This window comes from Elgaria multicarinata, chromosome 2 (genome assembly GCF_023053635.1).
Source record: "Elgaria multicarinata webbii isolate HBS135686 ecotype San Diego chromosome 2, rElgMul1.1.pri, whole genome shotgun sequence".
In the NCBI taxonomy this organism is placed as follows: Eukaryota; Metazoa; Chordata; class Lepidosauria; order Squamata; family Anguidae; genus Elgaria; species Elgaria multicarinata.
Genome location: NC_086172.1, coordinates 174,861,373 through 174,883,753, shown reverse-complemented (window position 1 = coordinate 174,883,753; position 22,381 = coordinate 174,861,373). Strand labels below are relative to the sequence as shown.

Sequence of the window (22,381 nt, the reverse complement as noted above, 5' to 3'; positions counted from 1 at the left end):
TTTTAAAACCTCAATTTTTAAAAAATTCCTAAAGAATCAATGGATGAACGGATATGTTTCAAATTTGGTATGACTAAAGCCCTTCCTAAGAGCTACCATTATGCCACGTTTCATGTCCTTATCTTAAAAAATGACAGAGTTAATAGCATTTTTGTTAATTGCCGTTAGAGCTGTTCTTTGAAAAAAAAATCCGGATTTCCCCTCTCCCTCCCAGATTTACCATCAAAACCCCGGACAAATCCGGGCAAATTTGGTCATATGGTCACCCTATTCTGGATGATCCTCCCAGAGTGCAGGACACGAAATAACGGGATCAAGTTAAAGAAAGCCAGATTCCAGCTGGACATCAGGAAAACCTTCCTGACTGTTAGAGCAGTACGACAATGGAGTCAGTTACCTAGGGAGGTTGTGGGCTCTGCCACACTAGAGGCCTTCAAGAGGCAGCTGGACAACCATCTGTTAGGGACGCTTTAGGGCTGATTCCTGCATTGAGCAGGGGGTTGGACTTGATGGCCTTGTAGGCCCCTTCCAGCTCTGCTATTCTATGATTCTATGAATGGCTACTTCTGCTTCTAAGCTAACAAACTGTTATTTTCCTTCTGTACCAGTCAGCAACATTCCTTTGTGTTATGGGAAAGATGGGTCAAAGCACAATTACAGTGATCTCATGAGAACCTCAGGTGTCTTATCTGAGGCTCTAACAAGCTGACATTCCAATGTCATTTCAGTCAGCAAGCTGGCCATAACACCCTTAGAAACCTAGTTAGTGGGTCTTGCCTGTGCCAAAGAAATGCCAAGTAGTGCCTTGTTTATCACAACATGTAACCTCATGCTATAAAACGCTTATGATGAGAAGAGCTGCTTTGTTATTAACAACACGTGTATGATTAATCACTCTCTTAACTTGGCAGCAATGCCAAGTTCAGTTATGCTATAATTGTTCTTGTGCCCAGGGGTAGGAGTCCAGATTTTGCCGAAGGGTCTTTTGTGCAGGAGGCTTTCGCAGTCTGGTCCAGATTTCGGATTTCCCCTCCCCCTCCCGGATTTGCCATCAAAACCCCGGACAAATCCGGGCAAATCCGGTCATATGGTCACCATACCCTGTGCATTATGTGGACACACAGGGACGATCCCAGGGATTGCCCTGGGATAAAGCCCTGTCTAGCTAAGGCCTAAGTTCAGACTGATTCTGAGTTTGCCTCTGTATTTCAGTAGCTTGGTGTTTTTTTGAACTGCCTCTGCTTCTCAGCTCTGCACCTTATCACTGATCGTTACTGCCAGCAACCTTGAAGTGTCTCTGCTGGCAGGACTTCCAGGCCATAGCTAGACCTAAGGTTTATCCCTGGATCGTCCAGGGGTCAAACCTGTTCATCTAGGTGACACACAAGGGATCCAGTGCTCAGGCAGGGGTGAACCCTGGATGATCCCAGGATAAACCTTAGGTCTAGCTGTGGCCCCAGTTAGAGGAAGCTGTGTGTTTTGAAACACATGCTGATAGAGGACTCTGTCTTTGAAATAGGGCACGGCTTCTATGCCATTTGATTGACATAATTTAGCATCGCATATTCCGCTACTCATGTTTTTCTCTCTCATCGGTAACAACTACCTGATACTTTGCTAATCCAGTATTCCATTTTGTTTCCTTCAGTTTTAAAAAGGTTCTTGCATGTATTGCTCTCAAAATTAATAATGCCACCAAATAGATCTGCTTTAGGGCAGACACCACGTGATGCTAAAAGAAAACATTTTGAGACATTCCAACGAATCTCTGTGTCAAAACAATATCCGTTCGACTCTAAACAGGAATCATAAAACTGCGTGCAGCGCTGCCGAAATGAGCGCAAATAGAAGCTTTCGCCTTTGGAGCGTAGAAGGGCTGAGACAGATATGGAGAAGGGTTTGCGCCTTGGAAATGTTCACCAATGAACGGCAGACCGTAGAATGCTTCTGTTGGTAGGAAAAATGACATCTGGTTTCCATTACAACCTGTCAATTATAAAAATGATGATTCTGTCACCGTAGGACACATGGCCAGCAGATGACAATTCCATCAGGCCCTCAAATGGAAGGATGAGCTGACTGAGCTATACTGCTGTAATGGAAAAGTCAGACCAGCAATCAGTTTAACTCTTTAAACAGAATCTACAACAGTGCATTCCAAATGACATCTTTTGGAGCAAAACAGGTTTTTGAAGGAAATGTCATGCCCACATGTAAAGTTCAGAAACGAGAATTCCACTGATTCCTTCAGATTATCAGTTTGATTTCAAACGAATACCGTTTCCTGTAAAACCCTGCTTTTCTATCACTGTTAACAGTCACTGAAATTTGCTACTTTGGACTTGCGGGCTGAGTGTTTTTCTCATGGACAGTTTTATTATTATTATTATTATTTATTTATTTATTTATTTATTTATTTATATAGCACCATCAATGTACATGGTGCTGTACAGAGTAAAACAGTAAATAGCAAGACCCTGCCGCATAGGCTTACATTGTAATAAAATCAAAGCAATAAGGAGGGGAAGAGAAAGCAAACAGGCACAGGGTAGGGTAAACAGGCACTGGGTAGGGTAAAACTAACAGTATAAAGTCAGAACAAAATCAAGTTTTAAAAGCTTTAGGAAAAAGAAAAGTTTTTAGCTGAGCTTTAAAAGCTGTGGTTGAACTTGTAGTTCTCAAATGTTCTGGAAGAGCGTTCCAGGCGTAAGGGGCAGCAGAAGAAAATGGACGAAGCCGAGCAAGGGAAGTAGAGACCCTTGGGCAGGCGAGAAACATGGCATCAGAGGAGCGAAGAGCACGAGCGGGGCAATAGTGTGAGATGAGGGAGGAGAGATAGGAAGGAGCTAGACAGTGAAAAGCTTTGTAGGTCAACAGGAGAAGTTTATATTGGATTCTGAAGTGAACTGGAAGCCAATGAAGAGATTTCAGAAGTGGAGTTACATGGTCAGAGCGGCGAGCCAAGAAGATGATCTTAGCAGCAGAGTGGTGAACAGAAACCAACGGACTGATGTGAGAAGAAGGAAGTCCAGTGAGAAGAAGTTTGCAGTTTTACGTTGCATGTTCCCATTTAAGTTCACCTCACAATTTGTTTATTTTAGCACCCAAAGAAAGAACAGCCAACATAGTGTACAAAGAAGCTCTCTAAATTTAATTTTATTTGTAAGGATCCAAAAAAGGGAATAGACTATTAAATGTAATTCATTACAGTAAACTAAATAACGCAGCATTGCCCAGATAAACCTTTCAGAAAGAAAGAAAGAAATGAGCTGTTCTACAACCCTCCCCAATGGTGATACAAACCTGTGAGAAATTGTTGGAGAATTTCTTCTCCATCTGGAGAAATTCGGTGAAATTGTCCCCCCAATTCCTCTACAAACAAATAGGATGGAGAATTTTGAGAGGCCACTTGTGCCCAGCTCTAATACCACCTTCCATATGAGGTAGTTTACTTTGCATGTTACCCACCCATTTAAAACCCAAATGTGTGTTTATTTCTTCATTTGATTGAAGATATATACTAGAAAAACTCTTATCATCCCTCACCATTGACCATGCTGGTTAGGACTGATGGATGTTGGAATCCCAACAATATCTGGAGGGCTTTCCAGCTTTTCATAGAATCATAGACTAGTAGAGTTGGAAGGGGCCTACAAGGGCATCGAGTCCAACCCCCTGCTCAATGCAGGAATCCACCCTAAAGCATCCCTGACAGATGGTTGTCCTGCTGCCTCTTGAAGGCCTCTAGTGTGGGAGAGCCCACAACCTCCCTAGGTAACTGATTCCATTGCCGTACTGCTCTAACAGTCAGGACGTTTTTCCTGATGTCCAGCTGGAATCTGGCATTCTTTAACTTGATCCCGTTATTCCATATCCTGCACTCTGGGAGGATCGAGAAGAGATCCTGGCCCTCCTCTGTGTAACAACCTTTCAAGTATTTGAAGAGTGCTATCATGCCTCCCCTCAATCTTCTCTTCTCCAGGCTAAACATGCCCAGTTCTTTCAATCTCTCTTCATAGGGCTTTGTTTCCAGACCCCTGATCATCCTGGTTGCCCTCCTCTGAACACTGTTCTAAGGTATGCACAAATGTTTGTACTTTTAAGCCTCTATGTTCAAGATTTGGTACCTACTACTAAAGTAGTTTATGAAATTCCAGAACCTAATGTCTGAGAGAACATATTTGTGTTAAATCGGATCCTGAATGTTTTACAGAGTAATCCTATACATGTCTCCTCAGATGTATGTCCCACTGATTCAGAGGGGCTTACTCCCAGTAAGTTAGTATAGCATTGCAGCCCTAATGAGGAAGAGGGCTGTGATAATATGTTGTGCTTTGCGCAAGCGTTGAAAAAGTTACAACTGTTGCCAATTTGGTGGGCAAATTCTCTCTCATTTTCAACATGCAAATGTTAAAATTCAAGATTTGGGTTTAGAAAATGTGTTTGGCTCAATTTTGACCTCGTAGAACCTTTCTGATACATTCCAACTGTCTCTGTTTTATTTATTTATTTATTTATTTAGAATATTTATATACCGCTCCTCATTGAAAAAATTTCGGAGCGGTGTACAAGGTAAAATGAAAATAAAAACAGAATAAAACAGTTAAAACAAAATTTAAAAAGAAGCAAAAAACAACAACACAGAAATCCAAGGCTGCATGTTAAAGAAAGGCTTCTTGGAATAAAGATGTTTTCAGGAGGCGCCGAAAGGAGTACAAGGTTGGAGCCTGCCTGACCTCCAGAGGCAGGGAATTCCACAGGAGGGGGGGCCACCACGCTGAAGGCTCTTCCCCTGGTGGATTCCAATCAGAGGATGGATCTAGGTGGAACCACCAGGAGCAGGCCCTCGGATGACCTCAGTGACCGGGCAGGTTGGTAGGGGAGAAGGCGCTCTCTCAGGTATCCTGGTCCCAAGTTGTTTAGGGCTTTGTACAAAAGTACAAGAACCTTCAACCTGGCCCTGTAGCGAATAGGCAGCCAGTGCAGTTTCCTCAGCAGAGGAGTTACATGCTGGAAAGGGGCAGCTCCAGACAACAGCCGAGCTGCAGCATTCTGCACTAGCTCCAGCTTCCGGAGCAGCTTCAAGGGCAGCCCCAAATAGAGCGCGTTGCAGTAATCCAATCTTGAGGTTACCAACGCCTGTACCACCGTGGTCAAGCTATCCCTGTCCAGGAGAGGCCGTAGTTGGCGAACCAACCGAAGATGGTAAAAGGCATTCCGAGCCGTGGCGGCTACTTGAGCCTCCAACGACAGAAATGGGTCTAAGAGTACCCCCAAACTACAAACCTGTTCTTTCAGAGGCAGAGCAACCCCATCCAGAACAGGCAATGAGCCTGTCTCCCGGACTCGGGAACCACTCACCCACAGGGCTTCCGTCTTGCCAGGATTTAGTCTCAGTTTATTGGCCCTCATCCAGCCCATTACTGAGTCTAGGCACTGGTCCAGGACTTGCACAGCCTCACCTGATTCAGTTGTCACAGGGAGATAGAGCTGCGTGTCGTCAGCGTATTGATGGCATTTAGCTGCAAATCCCCTAATGACCGCTCCCAACGGCTTCATATAGATGTTAAATAACATTGGGGACAAGATGGTGCCCTGCGGCACTCCATAGCTCAATTGCCAGGAGGCCAAGGACTAGTCACCCAATGCTACTCTCTGAAAACGACCCCGTAGGTAGGACCGGAACCACTGTAAAACAGTGCCTCCTATGCCCATCCCACAGAGTTGATCCAGGAGGATACCATGGTCAATGGTATCAAAAGCCGCCGAGAGATCGAGCAGGATTAGCACGGTTGCATTCCCCCTGTCCCTCTCTCGATAAAGGTCATCCATCAGGGCGACCAAGGCTGATTCAGTCCCGTAACCAGATCGGAACCCAGACTGGAATGGATCTAGATAATCAGTATCCTCCAAGAGTGCCTGCAGTTGCTCCGCCACAACCCTCTCAAGTACCTTCCCTAAAAAAGGAGTGTTAGCAACTGGGCGGTAGTTGCCTAATACCATCGGGTCCAGGGTGGGCTTCTTCAGGAGTGGTCGCACTACTGCCTCCTTAAGAACAGCAGGGACCACCCCTTCCCGGAGAGAAGCATTTATCACCCCCTGGACCCACCCAGTCAGACCCCCTCGGCTTGCTTTTATAAGCCAGGAGGGACAGGGATCGAGAGGGCAAGTGGTCGGCCGCACTGCTGCAAGCACCTTGTCTACATCATCAGGCTGCAATAACTGGAACTGATCCCACAAAATTGGGCAGATGGTGGCCAGAGGAAGGATTAAGAGAAGCGGAGAGAAGCGATCTTGTTCTCAGCGGAGAGAAGCGGTCTTGTTCTCAAAGTGTGATGCAAAAAGGTCACAGCAGGTCCTTGAAGGAGCCAGGGCCCCATTTGCTGGGGAGGATGTTAGCAGCCCCCGGACCACCCGGAAGAGCTCTGCTGGACGGCTACTCAAGGACGCAATGGAGGCAGCAAAATAAGCCTTTTTTGCTGCCCGCACTGCCACGCAATAGGCACGATTATGCGCTCTACAGCGTGCTCGGTCATGTAAGCCTATGCGGCAGGGTCTTGCTATTTACTGTTTTACTCTGTACAGCACCATGTACATTGATGGTGCTATATCAATAAATAATAATAATAATAATAATAATAATAATAATAATAATAATAATAATAATAATCCGCTTCGAGTCTTGCGCCATTTGCGCTCCAGCCGACGTCCAGCCTGTTTCATTGACCGCAACTCTTAGTATACCAAGGAGCAGAGCGGGCTCTACAGGACCGGAGAGGACACTCAGGTGCGATCAAGTCGATGGCCCTCCGCATCTCACCATTCCACAGTGAGGCTAGGGCCTCAGCTGGATCACCAGCTCTCTCCACTGGAAAATCCCCAAGAGCATTCAGAAATCCATTGATTCCATCAGTCTCCTGGGGCGGACCATCCGAATGGGTCCCTCACCCTTGCAGGAGGGTAGTAACGCCGTGAGTTCAAATCTCACCAAGAAATGGTCTGACCCTGACAATGGGGTTACTTGGACCCCCCCAATCTTCAGACTACCCATCTCACAGCTTGGAGCAAAAACCAAATCAAGGGTATGCCCTGCTTTATGTGTTGGGCCAATGACAAACTGAGACAGCCCAATGGTTGTCATGGAGGCCATAAAGTCCCGAGCCGGAGCCCCAGAGACAGCCTCAGCATGAAAGTTGAAGTCGCCCAGAACCACCGTCCTGGGTTCCTCCAACACCACACTCGAGACTGCCTCCGCCAGCTCAGTCAGGGAGGATGCCGGGCAGCAGGGTGGGCGGTATACCAGCAGCATCCCCAATCTGTCTCTCTGGCCCAACACCAGATGCAAACCTTCAAGGCCTGCTCCAAGATGGAGTGGTTTCCTGGTGATAGAGATGGAAGTTCTATGAATCACGGCGACCCCCCCACCCCATCCCTCCAATCTATGTTGGTGCTGCACTGAGTACCCGGATGGGCAGAGCTGAGTCAGATCAACCCCACCCAGCTCACCCACCCAAATCTCAGTAATGCACGCCAGGTCAGCCCTCTCATCCAGGATTAAATCATGAATAAGAGAGGTCTTATTGCGGACCGACCTGGCATTAAAGAGCAGCACCACAAGGAAGGAGGGCTCAGTGGATGAGCTACCAGGTACATGAGAACTAGAGGAGGAGGGTAGAAGGGGAACAGTGCGAAGACACCTAAAACCCGTTCTACACTGATGTTGCAACCCCTTCCTCCTGCCATATCTCCTTCTGCCCCAAATCACTGGAATAGTGGCTCCCCCTCCATGTGTCCCTGCATCACGGCTTCCCCAAAACATCTTTACCTACACCACCTATGCACTCACTTACCATTCAAACCCACACTCAGTCATACAAACAGCACAGTCACATTTCTCACTTGTGGTAATCAGCCACTGGTCACAGATGGACATCAGGCTACTACCAACTAAGCGATAAAGTGCTTTCCCCCACCCCCACAATCTCCCTCTCTTAGTAACTGCTAATTCTACTGTTACCTGATGTGTGGCCACACTCCTCCCCCTGGCTCTCACACAGGGGAGCCTCCTGCTTCAAGTACCACAGCCTCTCACGTTGGGCAGATGAAGCAGCTATAATTGGTGAAGCCCCCAACCTCTGCCTCAGGGTGGGGAGGACACAAGAAGTAATTACATCGTTTCCCATGAGATCCCTGCTCTCACTCAGGGAAGCTCTTCTCACACAACCGAGGTAATGGTTCAAAGAAGCAGCGAGTTGACAGCCCAGGGGAAGAGAGAGAAATAGAGAATCACCCTCACCCTCATGGCATCCCGAAGGGGCAAACCAAAGGGGCGCACCCCCTTTGGTGTCGCCCCCTCGTGGCAGGGCAGTTCTTTTGGTGTTCAAGCCTCAAGGTCTCAACAGGCTTGGAGACAGCACTCTTCTGCCAATTGGCTGGAGAGAACCTTGGCAGTTGGCTCCACTCAGCAATCAATGGAACTGGGAGGTGGGCGGGGCAGTGGCACAAGCAGCAGGCTGCTGTGGATGGCAGAGCAGTCCTCTCCCCCAGTTTTCTCTCACCAGCTCTGAAGTCTTCCCAGCCTCGTGGCAGGGCAGTTCTTATGGTCTTCAAGCATCAAGGTCTCAACAGGCTTGGAGACAGCACTCTTCTGCCAATTGGCTGGAGAGAACCTTGGCAGTTGGCTCCACTCAGCAATCAATGGAACTGGGAGGTGGGCGGGGCAGTGGCACAAGCAGCAGGCTGCTGTGGATGGTAGAGCAGTCCTCTCCCCCAGTTCTCTTCTCTCACCAGCCCTGAAGTCTTCCCAGCCTCGTGGCAGGGCAGTTCTTATGGTCTTCAAGCCTCAAGGTCTCAACAGGCTTGGAGACAGCACTCTTCTTTTCTAGTAGTCTCTAGCAATTTTATTTTGCCCTTACTAGTGTGTTTTTGTGGATACTGCCATGCTAAGATTTGTAGTCTAAGGGACTGTCTAAACCCTCGGAAAGGCCTTGGAAGGATGCATGGGAGTGCAGCGTCGATTATACGAAGCCGTTGCAATCATGCACCCACCCCAGGGCTTTCCACCAAAGCTGTGGAGAAAAAAAGTCAGGGACTTCCCCCGACTTTTTTCTCCAGAGCAAGGCAAGGACGCTCAAGATGGCCTCAAGACAGCTCCAAAGCCTCGTTCTGGAGTCACAGCGGAGGCATGGCCGGGCAGTGCCTGGTGGAAGGCGACCTGCGATTGGTCACCTTCCAGCAAGAAAGGGGCCACCTAGAAACCCTATGCTCCCTCCTTGGCGTCAGGATTATCCAATGCCACCCCAGAGGAAGGAAAGTGCAGGAGTTTTGAGTGCCACAGAGCCAACCCAGTGCTGTGAAGACACCCCCTCCCACTGTTGCTAGAGCTCTCATTCTGGTTTCCTTTCCTAGGGCCTCAAGGACTTAAATTACAGAGTGGGAAGTGATGCAACTTTGCTTTAGAAACTGAAAAATACTGCTAAATTAGAAAATTCACTGTAAAGTTAGAAGTTCCAAAGTGAACCTTGAACTCCACACTGGGCCCATTCAGAAGACACCTTAAACCATGGCTTTAACCACAGCGAATAAGGCTTTTTGCTTTATTCAACCTGGTTAAAGCCATGGTTAAAGGTGTCTTCTGAACACAGCCTGGCTTTCTGGCTTAAACACTGTGGTTAAAGCAATGGTTTAAGGTGTCTTCTGAACGGGGTCATTTTGAGTTGAAATTACAGAGTCTTATGGCATCTTAAAGATGGACATTTTTTTTCTGGCATAAACTTTGCAGGGTCAGCACCACATTTCACCAAATATTAAACCAGACTATTGCTGAGTGGCAATTTTGAAATTTAACATTCCAAGTAAGAACTTTGGGGGGGCTAAAAGTATGCAATATATTATAAAGGCAAGTTGCATACTCTACAAAGAAGAGACATTAGCATTCTATGCAAAATTCCAGGTTATTTCATACTTTATTTGGAATTCCGTAACAAAAAGATCAGCAGGTCAGTTTTCAGGAAATCAGAAGAATCACCACGGCATATATTATGTTTTGCTGTTATAACTGATTTTTCTGTTCATCTCCAACAGGATGTAATGGTAAATCATTTCCCAGCGGAGATCTAGAAGATGAATCCCTTTCTGAGCGCTTGTTTTTGTTATTTTGTATAACTGTCTTGACCTGGAGATATTCTTCTATGGGGTTCTCTTCTGTAGCTTCTAGTAATGTTGTAAGTAAATTAAACAGCAGAGCTATCCAGGCTAGTCCAAAAATAATCCAAATTGCTACCAAAATCCGGTAGCCCGGAAAATAGTTCTTACGATGTTGTTTCCCTTGGGACACAGGAAAAAGAAAAGTAATATTTGCAAGGGGAGGACTCAAATGCAGTTTATCTGAACAACTTCTGTGTTCACGGTTCTTCCTCCCCTCATGCCCTTCCTGACATCCAGTTTTGTGGCAAATCAAAGTTTGATAGTTACAGTCATACTTGATAAGCTACATATTTTATTATTTAATTTGTATAAGCCGTTATTACACTGAGTTACCCTGTTCAGACAATATGCAAAGCCACGGTGGTTAAGCATTTTGAGCTAAACATTATGGCGTAGCATGTCGTGTGAACCACGACTTAACGGAGCGTGTGCACCATTCCTAACCATGGAGGCTATATAACCATGGTTTAAACACGCTCACTAACCATTTGCTGTAAAAGGGTTAGTGGCCTAACCATGGCTAAGCATGTTGTCTAAACAGGCCCCAAATTTCACTCTGCTGTGTAGCAGACTTCTTATTCTTTCACAAAAGAGATGGATTACGCTCCCTTTTGAATGATGGAATGCTTTACATAGCTGCAGGAAAGTTGCACAGATAACCTAAGACCAGAGCACACTATTATCTCTGCATTATTGTTATTTCCTGGGTTTTGCAATACTAGAGTGTCCATGTGGAAAGGAGGACTGGGGCTCCTGTATCTTTAGCAGTTGTATTGAAAGGGGAATTTCAGCAGGTGTCATTTGTATGCATGCAGCCTCTGGTGAAATTCCATCTTCACCATGACACAAAATTGGGTAGGATAGCTAATACCCTGGAAGACAGAAACAAACTTCAAAGTGATCTTGATAGGCTGGAGTGCTGGGCTGAAAACAACAGAATGAAATTTAATAGGGATAAATGCCAAGTTCTACATTTAGGAAATAGAAACCAAAGGCACAGTTACAAGATGGGGGATACGTGGCTCAGCAATACTACAAACGAGAAGTATCTTGGAATTGTTGTAGATCGCAAGCTGAATATGAGCCAACAGTGCGATATGGCTGCAAGAAAGGCAAATGCTATTTTGGGCTGCATTAATAGAAGTATAGCTTCCAAATCACGTGAGGTACTGGTTCCTCTCTATTCGGCCCTGGTTAGGCCTCATCTAGAGTATTGCGTCCGGTTCTGGGCTCCACAATTCAAGAAGGACGCAGACAAGCTGGAGCGTGTTCAGAAGAGGGCAACAAGTATGATCAGGGGTCTGGAAACAAAGCCCTATGAAGGGAGATTGAAAGAACTGGGTATGTTTAGCCTGGAGAAGAGAAAATTGAGGGGAGACATGATAGCACTCTTCAAATACTTAAAAGGTTGTCACACAGAGGAGGGCCAGGATCTCTTCTTGATCCTCCCAGAGTGCAGGACACAGAATAATGGGCTCAAATTAAAGGAAGCCAGATTCCAGCTGGACATCTGGAAAAACTTCCTGAGGGTTAGAGCAGTATGACAATGGAATCAGTTACCTAGGGAGGTTGTGGTCTCTCCCACACTAGAGGCCTTCAAGGGGCTTCTGGACAACCATCTGTCAGGGATGCTTTAGGGTGGATTCCTGCATTGAGCAGGGGGTTGGACTCGATGGCCTTGTAGGATCCTTCCAACTCTGCTATTCTATGATTCTATGATTCTACGATCACAGTTACAACTGCAGGAGCCCTGCCCTCTTTTGTATCAGGTCACTCAAGTATAGCTCCTGCAGCTTTAACTGTGATGATGAAGAGGGAATTTCACCAGAGGCTGCATGCATACAAATGACACCTGTTGAAACTCGCCTTTCAGTACAACTGTTAAAGATACAGGAGTCCTCTCCTCCTTTCCATATGGTCATCCTATGCAATACGAGGCCTGAGAAAATATATAGTGTAAAATGAAAAACCCCAAAACTAGTATTGTTTGGAATCAAAGACAAGACCTGTGCCCTCTATCCTCTCAAACTATCATGCCATGCAGGGTCAGTGTGAATTGGCTTATTCTGTGCGCACATTTCCTGAGGTCTATTGGTAATGCTTTGCTTTCCCAAAATAGAGTGGAAGCACAAATAGTAGGGCAGAGGGGTTCCTCCTCTTGATGAGGACATTCTTGCCTAATCTGAAGGCTTTGGTTCATCCAGATGAAAGAGAAGGGTAAAGTCTGAAGTCTCTAAGAACGAATTTAGGAGTTGTCTCCTAGCAAAATGAAGAAATTGAAAACACCTCCACAGAACGATGTAGGTGTGCACGAAACACTCATCATAGACTTCTCATCTCATGCTTCTGTCCCTGTTTCCCAGCCACTGCAGTTTGCACCAGGAAATATTTCGGGTTCAATTCAAACATCACACCCAACTGTGGTTTGAGATCAGCTGGTAAGCTAGATCTGGAAATGGCATCTTAAATTGTGTTACCCAAAAAGAGAGTCTGTTCATTGTTTCTTCAGAGCCCAACACATTTTAGGCCTTAGCTAGACCTAACGTTTATCCCGGGATCGTCCCAGGGTCATCCCTGTTCATGTAAATGACTCACAGGATATCCCAGGAGAAGGCAAATTTTAAATTGGTGTTTTAAATTTGTAATTTTGCATTGCTGCTGTTTTTATCTGGTTGAGCTTTTATATTGTATTTTATAGTATGGTTTTATACTGTTGTTTTATACTTTGAATGTTTTTCATTTTTGTGAACCGCCCAGAGAGCTCCGGCTATTGGGCGGTATAGAAATGTAATTAATAATAAATAAATAAATAAATAAATAAATAAATAAATAAATCCCAGGATAAACCTGAGGTCTAGCTAAGGCCTCAGTCTATATGTATATGTCAAAGGCTATATGTATTTTTAAATATTATACAAACATACCTGCAGAGATCTCTGAGTGTGCATTTCAGTCACTGAAGCAGGCATCTCCGAATAAAGCACAGCATCTTAGGATGTGATCTCTCTTTTTGGTGGTGTGTTTGGTGTGTGCTTTCCCTTTTGTGTGTGTGTTTGGTCTTAAATTGCATCTTCAAACAATGGCTGTTTGTGCTGAATATGGTTTGAAATGATGTCTGAATTAGCAATCTATAGGGGCCATTCACACACACCGGCAGCAATTTCTAGGTTAACTATACAACCCAGCATTAACCTAACAACTAATAGTAGGTTAACTTTGGGTTGTTTAACCCACAATTGTCCTATAGTGTCTGGTTCTCATGCCACAGAGCAACCTCTAATGGGGCCGACTGGAGGTTGCATATCCAGAATTGTGACCCTAGCGAACTGTGGGTTAATTAATCTATGTTTTGCTGTCGTTACATGCAAACCAGGTCAAAGGCATTGCCACAGTTCTGCACCATAGAGATAGAAGTGAATCGGTGTTGAGCAGACTATGGCCTCAGCTAGACCTACGGGTTTCGTGGGACAGAGGGGTAAGGATGTTGTGATATTGTTAACGCGAGATCTCCCCCACCACCACCAGTTTACGCGTGGCACATGACGACCTTGGAGGAACAGGATGGGGCGCCCGCCATTTAGCAAAAGGTTAGGGTTTTTTATTTTAAAATTTCCCGCCGCTCCCCCTACCCCACCCCTGATGGGCGCAGAGCTCCTGAGGAGCTCTTTGCCACGTGCACGATTCCCGGCTCCTCGCGAATAACCACGAGGAGCCGGGACAAACCGCAACACCCGCCCACACATTCCGCAGTCTCGGGATCAGCTTGAGACTGCGGAAAAAGTGGGCTACAACTGTAGGGCGATATATCCCGGGGCAAGGGAGGGATCATCCCTCCCTGGTCCCGGGATCCCCTGTGCGTCATGTGGATGCACAGGGACGATCCCAGGGCGATCCCTTGGATATTGCCCCATCTAGCTACGGCCACAGAAGAAGGATTAATTCTAAATCTGTTTTACTTTTGGAAGTTTTTGGAAACAACAGTTAACACAAACCGGAGTTTGGTGGGATATCTAAACTGAGCTTTTATATTCTTTAATGTAGGAGATTCGTTGATTCTGTGACCCCCAAGGAATGAGCTCAATTTATCTATATAACCAGTGAAGCTTTCTCTAGGTTCAGGTTTCTTAAATGTGCATACAAAGAACAGTGGACGCCTTAAGATAACACAGAGTATTGCTTACAAACTGTTACAGGGAAACTTACCTATTACATAGTCTCCAAAGCCAATGGTGCTGAGGGTAATGAATGCAAAATAAATTGCTTCGCTATATGTCCAGCCTTCCATCTCGCGAAAGATGACCGAGGGCACACAAAGGAAAACTAGGATTCCCATAACTAGGAAGAACAGAAGAGTCAAGCTCCGGGTGGTTTTCTGAAAGACAAAGACAAAAATGGGAGAATTGGCATCACTCCCTACCTGGGTTATTGTGGCCTTATTTTTACCATTTTTTATCAGACACTGCTGACCTTTTTACTCCCAATGAAAGGGGAAATAACTACACCAGGGCAGGCATAGTTTACAAGTATTGAGTTTCGGATCCAAATTTGGATTTAACCAAATTTGGTTAAAGTATATGGATTTAATCAAATTTGTCCAACATATCCTGGCTGCTACACCATTGTAACTTTGGTACGGGGATGTTTTGCTGGTGATTCAAGTAGCCATGCAAATGTAAACAGAGTCTGGTTGCCAATGGCTCCAGCTTGATCGAGTCACAGAGGAGGCTGATCTTCAGATAAATGTTAAGTCTTGTGGCTGGTGAACAAAGCAGGTTTATAATTAGTCAGGGATAAAGCAAACAGAGAGCTTCTCTAAATGAGTGATGTATTGCACGCTTATGATTGGCCACTCATGGAAGTTTGCAGCAGCAGCAACAGCCAGGATGTCTCCCACGCTATCCCCCTGGAAACCTCACTTTTAAAAAAAGCAGGAGATAATGTGGTAATATCCAGGAAATAGCAGGCAATAAACCTGGCATTGTGCTATAATTACACAACCAAATGGCGTTGTCCCATTGAAGTGAATGGAGCACACAGAGGGGAAGTACTCAATTTCAAACCATGTGGCTGCCTGTGTAATGGCACCGTTCATAGTCCCAGAAAGAAAGCAAAAGCAGAAAACCCCGGTAAGGCAGCGGGATTTTTTTTAAATGTAGAAAAACTCCAAATTACCTTCTTCACTCCCTTCCTGTACAGCCATTTAGCAAGCCTTTCACAGAGAGTTGACAGAATCTTGCCAATACGGTGCAGGAAAACGATGTTCAAGGGGATTCCAAAGAGAGCAAAAACAACACAAAAGAGCTGACCGGCTGCTGTTTTGGGAGAGAGGTCTCCGTAGCCTGACAAAATATGAAAGAGACAAAATATGAAATATCTCAGAACGAGAGGCATCACTAGCACTCTTCAAATACTTAAAAGGTTGTCACACAGAGGAGGGCCAGGATCTCTTCTCGATCCTCCCAGAGTGCAGGACGCGGAATAACGAGCTCAAGTTAAAGGAAGCCAGATTCCGGCTGGACATCAGGAAAAACTTCCTGACTGTTAGAGCAGTACGACAATGGAACCAGTTCCCTAGGGAGGTTGTGGGCTCTCCCACACTAGAGGCCTTCAAGAGGCAGCTGGACAACCCTCTGTCAGGGATGCTTTAGGGTGGATTCCTGCATTGAGCAGGGGGTTGGACTCGATGGCCTTGTAGGCCCCTTCCAACTCTGCTATTCTATGATTCTATGGTTCTAGATCTATTCCCCAGGGGCTCCAATCTATTCCCCTAATGCCAATGGAAGAGTTTTTCCTTAGCTTATCTGCCATGTAGAGGGCAATTTTCAAGGTGGATTCCAGTTAGGGATTGGAAGAAAGCGTTGCCAGTGTGGCACAGTGGTTAGAGTGTTGGATTGGGATTTGGGAAATCTAGTCCCCACCCTTTGGGGACTGCCATTTATCCCAAGGTGGTCACAAGGTTGTCCCTGCACGTCCAAATGATGCACAGCTGATCCTGGGGTGAACTGGGGATCAGTTCTCCCGGGATAGCTGGGACTGCTTTTTTCCATTTTTTTCCTGCCATCTCGGGACCATCCCGAGCCCTGCGGGTGGTGTGGCTCTCCCTCCCTGGGGTCCTCCCTCTTCCCCACGAGTAGTGAGGCTCAGGAAATGGGCACGGAGCTGTGCGGAGGGAGTCCGTGGGCGTCGGGGATGAGGGGGAGAGAATTTGTGTTGTTTTTAACAAAATTGCTCCTTTGCGTAGGATCGCACCCGTGTAATTGTGCAATTGCGCAAATGTCTCCTCTTTTTTTCTTTTCTTTTTTTAAAAAAGTCACCCCAGAACGTCCCTCTTTACTTGTGGGACAACTCGCTGGCGCATGTCCCCTGAGGGAGGATCTCGGAAGAGGAAAATTCCATGATCGTCCCTCCCCATTCCCCAAAGGGCTGCAGGCGTAGACGAGCCCTTCCATGAAGCTCAGCGAGTGGCTTTGGGCCAGTCACTGATAGTCATCCTAACCTACCTCACAGGGTTGTTGTGAGGATAAAGTGGAGAAGAGGAACAGGGTCAAGAACCCCACCTTGGGCTTCTTGGAGGAAAAGGTGGGATAAAACTGAAAAAATAAATATGTACTGTATATAAACCCGAAGTGGGTTATAATTCATGATAACTTTTTTAATTTTAATTTTATTTATTTATTGCATTTTTATATCGCCCAACAGCCGAAGCTCCATGTGTTAGTCTTTAAAGTGCGCCAAGACTTTGCTTCTCATATTGGAGGATTTCCAGGATTACTTAGGAGGCATTCACACACGTCCTCCCCAACTGAAGTACACAGCTGAAATTAGCAATACGTTCCACACAGTTTAAGAACTAGACGGTGTTGTTTTGGGCTGAAATCCCATGAAGATTTAACCAGGCACTCCAGAGTAATCAGGCAACCAATTAGTAAAAAAACCCCACATTGTCTATTGTTCCAAATATGCAAGTTGATAGAGCCAAGAAAAGACACATCAAATCCAGAGGCTGTTTTATCACATGTGAGAACCAGGCAAGGTCTCTTCTTGGGTCTCAGACATCCACTACAGTTTATGGAACTTATTCAAGGTCACAATGTAGATTACTTTCTCTCTAACGCACTTGAATCGCCCCTTTGTACTTGCCATCAGAAATATCCAATAGCGATGAAAGAATGGATTCTCCCACTCCCTCAGTGCATGGATACGTATAGTGAAGAGATTCATCCGAAATAAAAGGGTGCATGCTTATATATTCCAGCATTAAGGCCTGGTGTAGGGTGCTGGACAGAGACTGCAATCAGATGTAAATTTACAAGACCGATTAAATGCATAATATTGTGCCAAGAATGTTGGATATGGTTTGAAGCCGAAAGTTCAAAATGGTCATAATTGCTTATGGCTGAGCAGGGATTTAAAGTCGAATCTTTACTTCACAAAAAAAAACTTATGTATGCTGCAAGAACTCCTTGGAGAATTGGCAGAGTATTCTTGAAGAGTGCAATATATAACCGTCTGAACATTTCTGGATGTGAGGATCTGGCATTCTTTGTGGGAAAGAATCTAGCAACACTTCGAAATCTAGATTTCCAACATCTTTCATTTTCAGAACCTGAGAGAAGCCAGACAACCCCAGGCACATGAGAATAAACGTCTCGGGGGTTTAATTCCGTTATAAGATTAAACAGGTGCAAAACTCTCAATGGCTTGATATTTTATTCTCTCTTTCCCACTCCCTTTTCGATAGAACAGATCAACTCCCTTCATATATGAATTAAGATCAGCATACTTGACATGTATTTTCTATTAGTGGATTTGTTCAACCCCCACATCGTTTTGTGCTATCTTACAACAGTTGTGGGAAATATTTATAGTTTGTTTGACCTAGGAATAAAAAAAAGAGGGAGAATACAGCCAGTTATTGCCATTGCCAGCAGTTCAAGGGACCTTTCCGTGGTCAGAAAATGAGTGCCTTGCAAACAAAAATAAAGCTTGAAGCTGTATATAACACAGTTTATCAGAGCAAGGCCACTTGGGGGGAATCCACACGTCGTTCCGAGATCGCTTCTAAGCGACCCCAGTGCGGCGTGAAAGCGAGCGTGTAACTTGCCTTTTGAAGAGCCGACAAAGAGACGTCCTTCCCGCCGCCGCCGCTGCTGCCACCACCCAACTCCCTCCTCGCCGGCGTGGACGGAGAGCTCGGGGGAAGAAGGCGGGGTGGAGAGCTTCTTCCGCTCTCAACCCCGCCTTCTTCAGCCGAGCTCTCCTCACCGCTCGGCAAGGAGGTCTGCGGGCGGCGGCGGCGGGAAGGACGTCCCTTTGTCGGCTCTTCAAAAGGCAAGTTACACGCTTGCTTTCACGCCGCACTGGGGTCGCTTAGAAGCGATCTCGGAACGACGTGTGGATTCCCCCCAGGATGCACTGAGTTGCTTTTTTTTTAGGAGAGAAGCATAAAAGAAATTACCTATTGTGGATAACACAGAGCCCACGAAGAAGAAAGAGTTACTGAAATCCCAGTTGCTGTCTTCATCAGGAAACTCATTTCCCGTTGGATATATCCCCATCCTAATGGCTTCCATCAAATTCTGCAATTGAAGGGCAAGGTTCAGGTTGAATATTAATATAGGGTGACCCTATGAAAAGGAGGACTGGGCTCCTGTATCTTTAACAGTTGCGTAGAAAAGGGAATTTCAGCAGGTGTCATTTGTGTGCATGTAGCACTTGGTGAAATTCCCTCTTCATCACCATAGTTAAAGCTGCAGGAGCTATAATAGAGTGACCAGATTTAAAAGAGGGCAGGGCACCTGCAGCTTTCTGTTGTGATGAAGAGGAAATTTCACCACGTTCTCCATATATACAAACGACACCTGCTGAAATTCCCTTTCCAATACAACTGTTAAAGATACAGGAGCCCTGTCCTCCTTTTCATATGGTCACCCTAATTAATGGCCACCATAGCAATATTAAAGTCTGGGAAAGTAAGGGCAGTTGTAATGAATATTGCATCAGTTCAATGAACTGTAGCATCACATCTGCGCTGCTACAGGCTTTCAAAGTTGTGTAGAGTTGCCAGAAAACACCCCAAAAAGGTTTTGCACGGTTTTCAGTCCCCCGATATTTGCTGCCCGTTACAGCCATGTGACAACGGCGCTGCAGTTTTTCCTGCCTGGAAAGCCTGCGCTCCCTCCTGCCATATAACCCTATTGCCGCTGTATGTCTATATGACAAATCAACATATTTGTCTATATGACAAAGCGGCGTCATATAGAGGAGGCCCAGATTGGAGAAGGCTAGTCTAATCAAATCACTCAGTCCTTTGCTTGTGATATGCTCCGCCTGCCTTAAATAACTTTGTGCTTGCCAGACCCCCAAAAGCCATTTCACATATAGAAGGAAGGGTGCCTCTTTATGGGTCCCTATTGGCCTATTCTCTTTGCCCTCTTAGGCCCTTTCTACACGTCCCAGCCTTCCGGGAGGGAGGAGGGATGATCTCGCAATATTCTGCTCGCAAGATCCTCCCCGTGGATCCATACGCACACACAACATCCCAGAAGGAAGGAGGGATGTTGCGTTTGCTATTTTTTTTTAAAAAAATATTAAAATAGGGGAGACGAGCACAATTGCACTCCAAACAAAAAAAAATCCCATTTTCCTGGGGTTTCCCCAGGATCGTCCTCTGTTGACCCCAGGATCCCCTGTGCATCATTTGCACACACAGGGATTACCTTTGCATGCAAAAAGGGCCTTAGATTCCCTCTTCCAAAATTGTGATCCCCTATACAGATCCGCTTTCAGCCTGAGGACTGAATTCCATTTCAGAGCAGCTCTCAGGGGCGAGGCTGAAGGCAAAAGGGGATGGACAAAGGCAGCGCCAACATTTTCGCTTAAGGTCCTTACTGCCGGTAGCTAAGCTTTAAGAGAGGCGTTTCAACCTTTTAGGGTGAGGGGGGAAACCCACAAAAGCTTGGAGACCCCCAAATGATCGGGTAAAGGGACAGAGCCAGGAGACGTTTCCTTGGACATCTGCAGCTCTGCACATTCATGTTAAGCAGGTCTAGGTGGTTTAAGGTGCGTCACTGTCGAATCATGGATCGTAAAATTTCTGGTCGAGGAACTAGAGCAGAAAAGCCAACAGCCGCCTGGAACAAGGTTTCTGAACGCAGACCCAGGTGGACATCATCTCTATCATTGCTGGAATGATGACCTACCTCCACAAAGGCCTCTACCTCCGCTGGGCTGAGGGAGGTGAAGTTCTTCAGGAAGTCTGCCTTCATCCTAAAAACTGTGTCTTGATGTGTCCTGTTAGCATCTCTCTCCAGAACCTGGAAGATGAACGCGCCCAGCAGGAGGTAAGCAAAGTAGCCGGCTATGAGGAAGCAATTCTGTAATCTGCTGTGGACCATGGTGGTCTGCGTGGGAATGAGAGCAAAAAAAGACGAGGATTCAGATAGGCTGGTAAACAAGTCCTTAGTTGTAGTTCTCCCTTGAGGTCAAAAATTGGGCCGGGATCATCCCTGTGCATGCAAATGACACACAGGGTATCCCGGGAGCAGGCAGGGACGACCCCTCCATTTGCCTGGGATAATCCTTAGGTCTAGCTAAGGCCTTGGAGCACAATCTTGGCAGGGCAGCATCTAGTGCGTCTGAGATTCTACATCGACATGACCCATCTTAATAGAAATTTGTAAGGAAGTTTAAAACAACAACAACACAGTGTTAATAGCAAATCAGGGACTTCTTGAGTAATGCAAAATAGTTTCACTGACTTCTAGGAGAAGCAGTTAGAGTGCTAGAGCATCTCTACATTAAGGGAAATCACATTGTTTACCGGGGCTTTTGCGCCTCCTGGTTCATTGGTGTGATTGTTATGGGCTGAATTACATGAGGGGAGAGGGGCAACAAGGGATTGGAACTGAATTCTTCCCCTCCATTCAGTTCCATTGAGTTCTTTTGAGACAGCACCATCTAGTAGCGGAAGATCCTGCTGTTTCTTGGCTATTACCACTTTAAAAGTAGTTCTTTTTATCCTGGCATTTCCGGAGGATTCAGCAGGAGACATCCTGGTTGTTGATGACGTCATGAAATCAACTCGAAAACTTCTGTGAGTGGTCAATCACGAGTGTGAAATAAATGGCTTGTTTAGGTCTCTTGGAGGCTGTGTTTGCTTTGTTAATGCAGTGTGTTTAATTGTGTTTAATGTATTTCTTTTATTATTGTTTTTATCAAGTGTTATTAGCGATTGTAAGCTGCCTAGAATGTCATTTTTGGTAGAAAGGTGGGATACAAGTCAAATAAATAAATAAATAAATAAATAAATAAATAAATAAATTGCAGCCTAATATCACCCTTTTTTTAAAGCAGTGTGGATTATCGGTGGACAGGAGTAGAGGTCATCTCAGCAGGGAGCTAGGCTTTACTTCCACAAATGAAAACATGCTAATCCATGATGGTTAAGCGTTTTGAGCTAACCTTGATGGCTTAGCTAGGGTGACCATGTGAAAAGGAGGACAGGGCTCCTGTATCTTTAACAGCTGTATTGAACAGGGGAATTTCAGCAGGTGTCATTTGTATGCATGCAGCACCTGGTGAAATTCCCTCTTCATCACAATAGTTGTGCCTTGCCCTCTTTTAAATCTGGTCACTCTAGTACAGCTCCTGCAGCTTTAACTGTTCTGATGAAGAGGGAATTTCACCAGGTTCTCCATATTTACAAGTGACACCTGCTGAAATTCCCTTTCCTATGCAACTGTTAAAGATACAGGAGCCTTGTCCTCCTTTTCATAAGGTCACCCTAAAGGCTTAGCATGTCATGTGAATGGCGTGTTGCCTAACTGTGGTGGCTACATAACCATGGTTTAACCATGCTCACTAACCACTTGCTGCAAAAGGGTTAGTGGCCCTAACCATGGCTTAGTGTGTGTTGTCTGAACAGGCCCCATGTGTGCTGCCGAAATCCAAAAACAGCCTGGAGGAATGGGGGGCATGAGAGAATTAGCAGGTGGGAGGGCGCTTGTGGCCCAGCTCATGGCTGCTGATTCTCTCTTGGAATGCCCTTGCCAGTGAATGTGTTTCCAGTCTAGGATCCAGGCTAAACCAGCCTAGATGGACTTTTGTAGGGTAGAAGAAATTCCCATTTTTTAAAAAAAAAAAAAACCCAAAATGGCATGTGTGACGTCCTCCT

General features: G+C 45.7%; 3 protein-coding genes across 3 annotated transcripts in view; 1 reads left to right on the top strand and 2 right to left on the bottom strand.

The window, feature by feature from the left end:
- LOC134391917 (uncharacterized) overlaps nucleotides 1–10,049 on the bottom strand; it is a 24,408-nt gene extending 14,359 nt beyond the window's left edge. The window contains exon 1 of the mRNA XM_063115840.1: nucleotides 9,965–10,049. The gene's annotated coding sequence lies outside the window, so the exon portion shown is untranslated. The remainder of the gene's footprint in view (nucleotides 1–9,964) is intronic.
- The window catches only part of JKAMP (JNK1/MAPK8 associated membrane protein), a 405,493-nt gene that overhangs the window by 55,641 nt on the left and 327,471 nt on the right, over nucleotides 1–22,381 (top strand). The gene's annotated exons all lie outside the window — the stretch shown is intronic.
- On the bottom strand, nucleotides 9,947–22,381 carry LOC134393221 (potassium channel subfamily K member 16-like). Its single transcript, XM_063118217.1, has 6 exons — nucleotides 22,355–22,381; nucleotides 20,409–20,609; nucleotides 18,665–18,785; nucleotides 15,379–15,545; nucleotides 14,410–14,578; nucleotides 9,947–10,326 (listed from the first exon to the last, which is right to left on the bottom strand). Exons 1-6 carry the CDS (start codon nucleotides 22,364–22,366, stop codon nucleotides 10,052–10,054), a joined length of 945 nt encoding a protein of 314 aa, XP_062974287.1. The 5' UTR covers nucleotides 22,367–22,381; the 3' UTR covers nucleotides 9,947–10,051.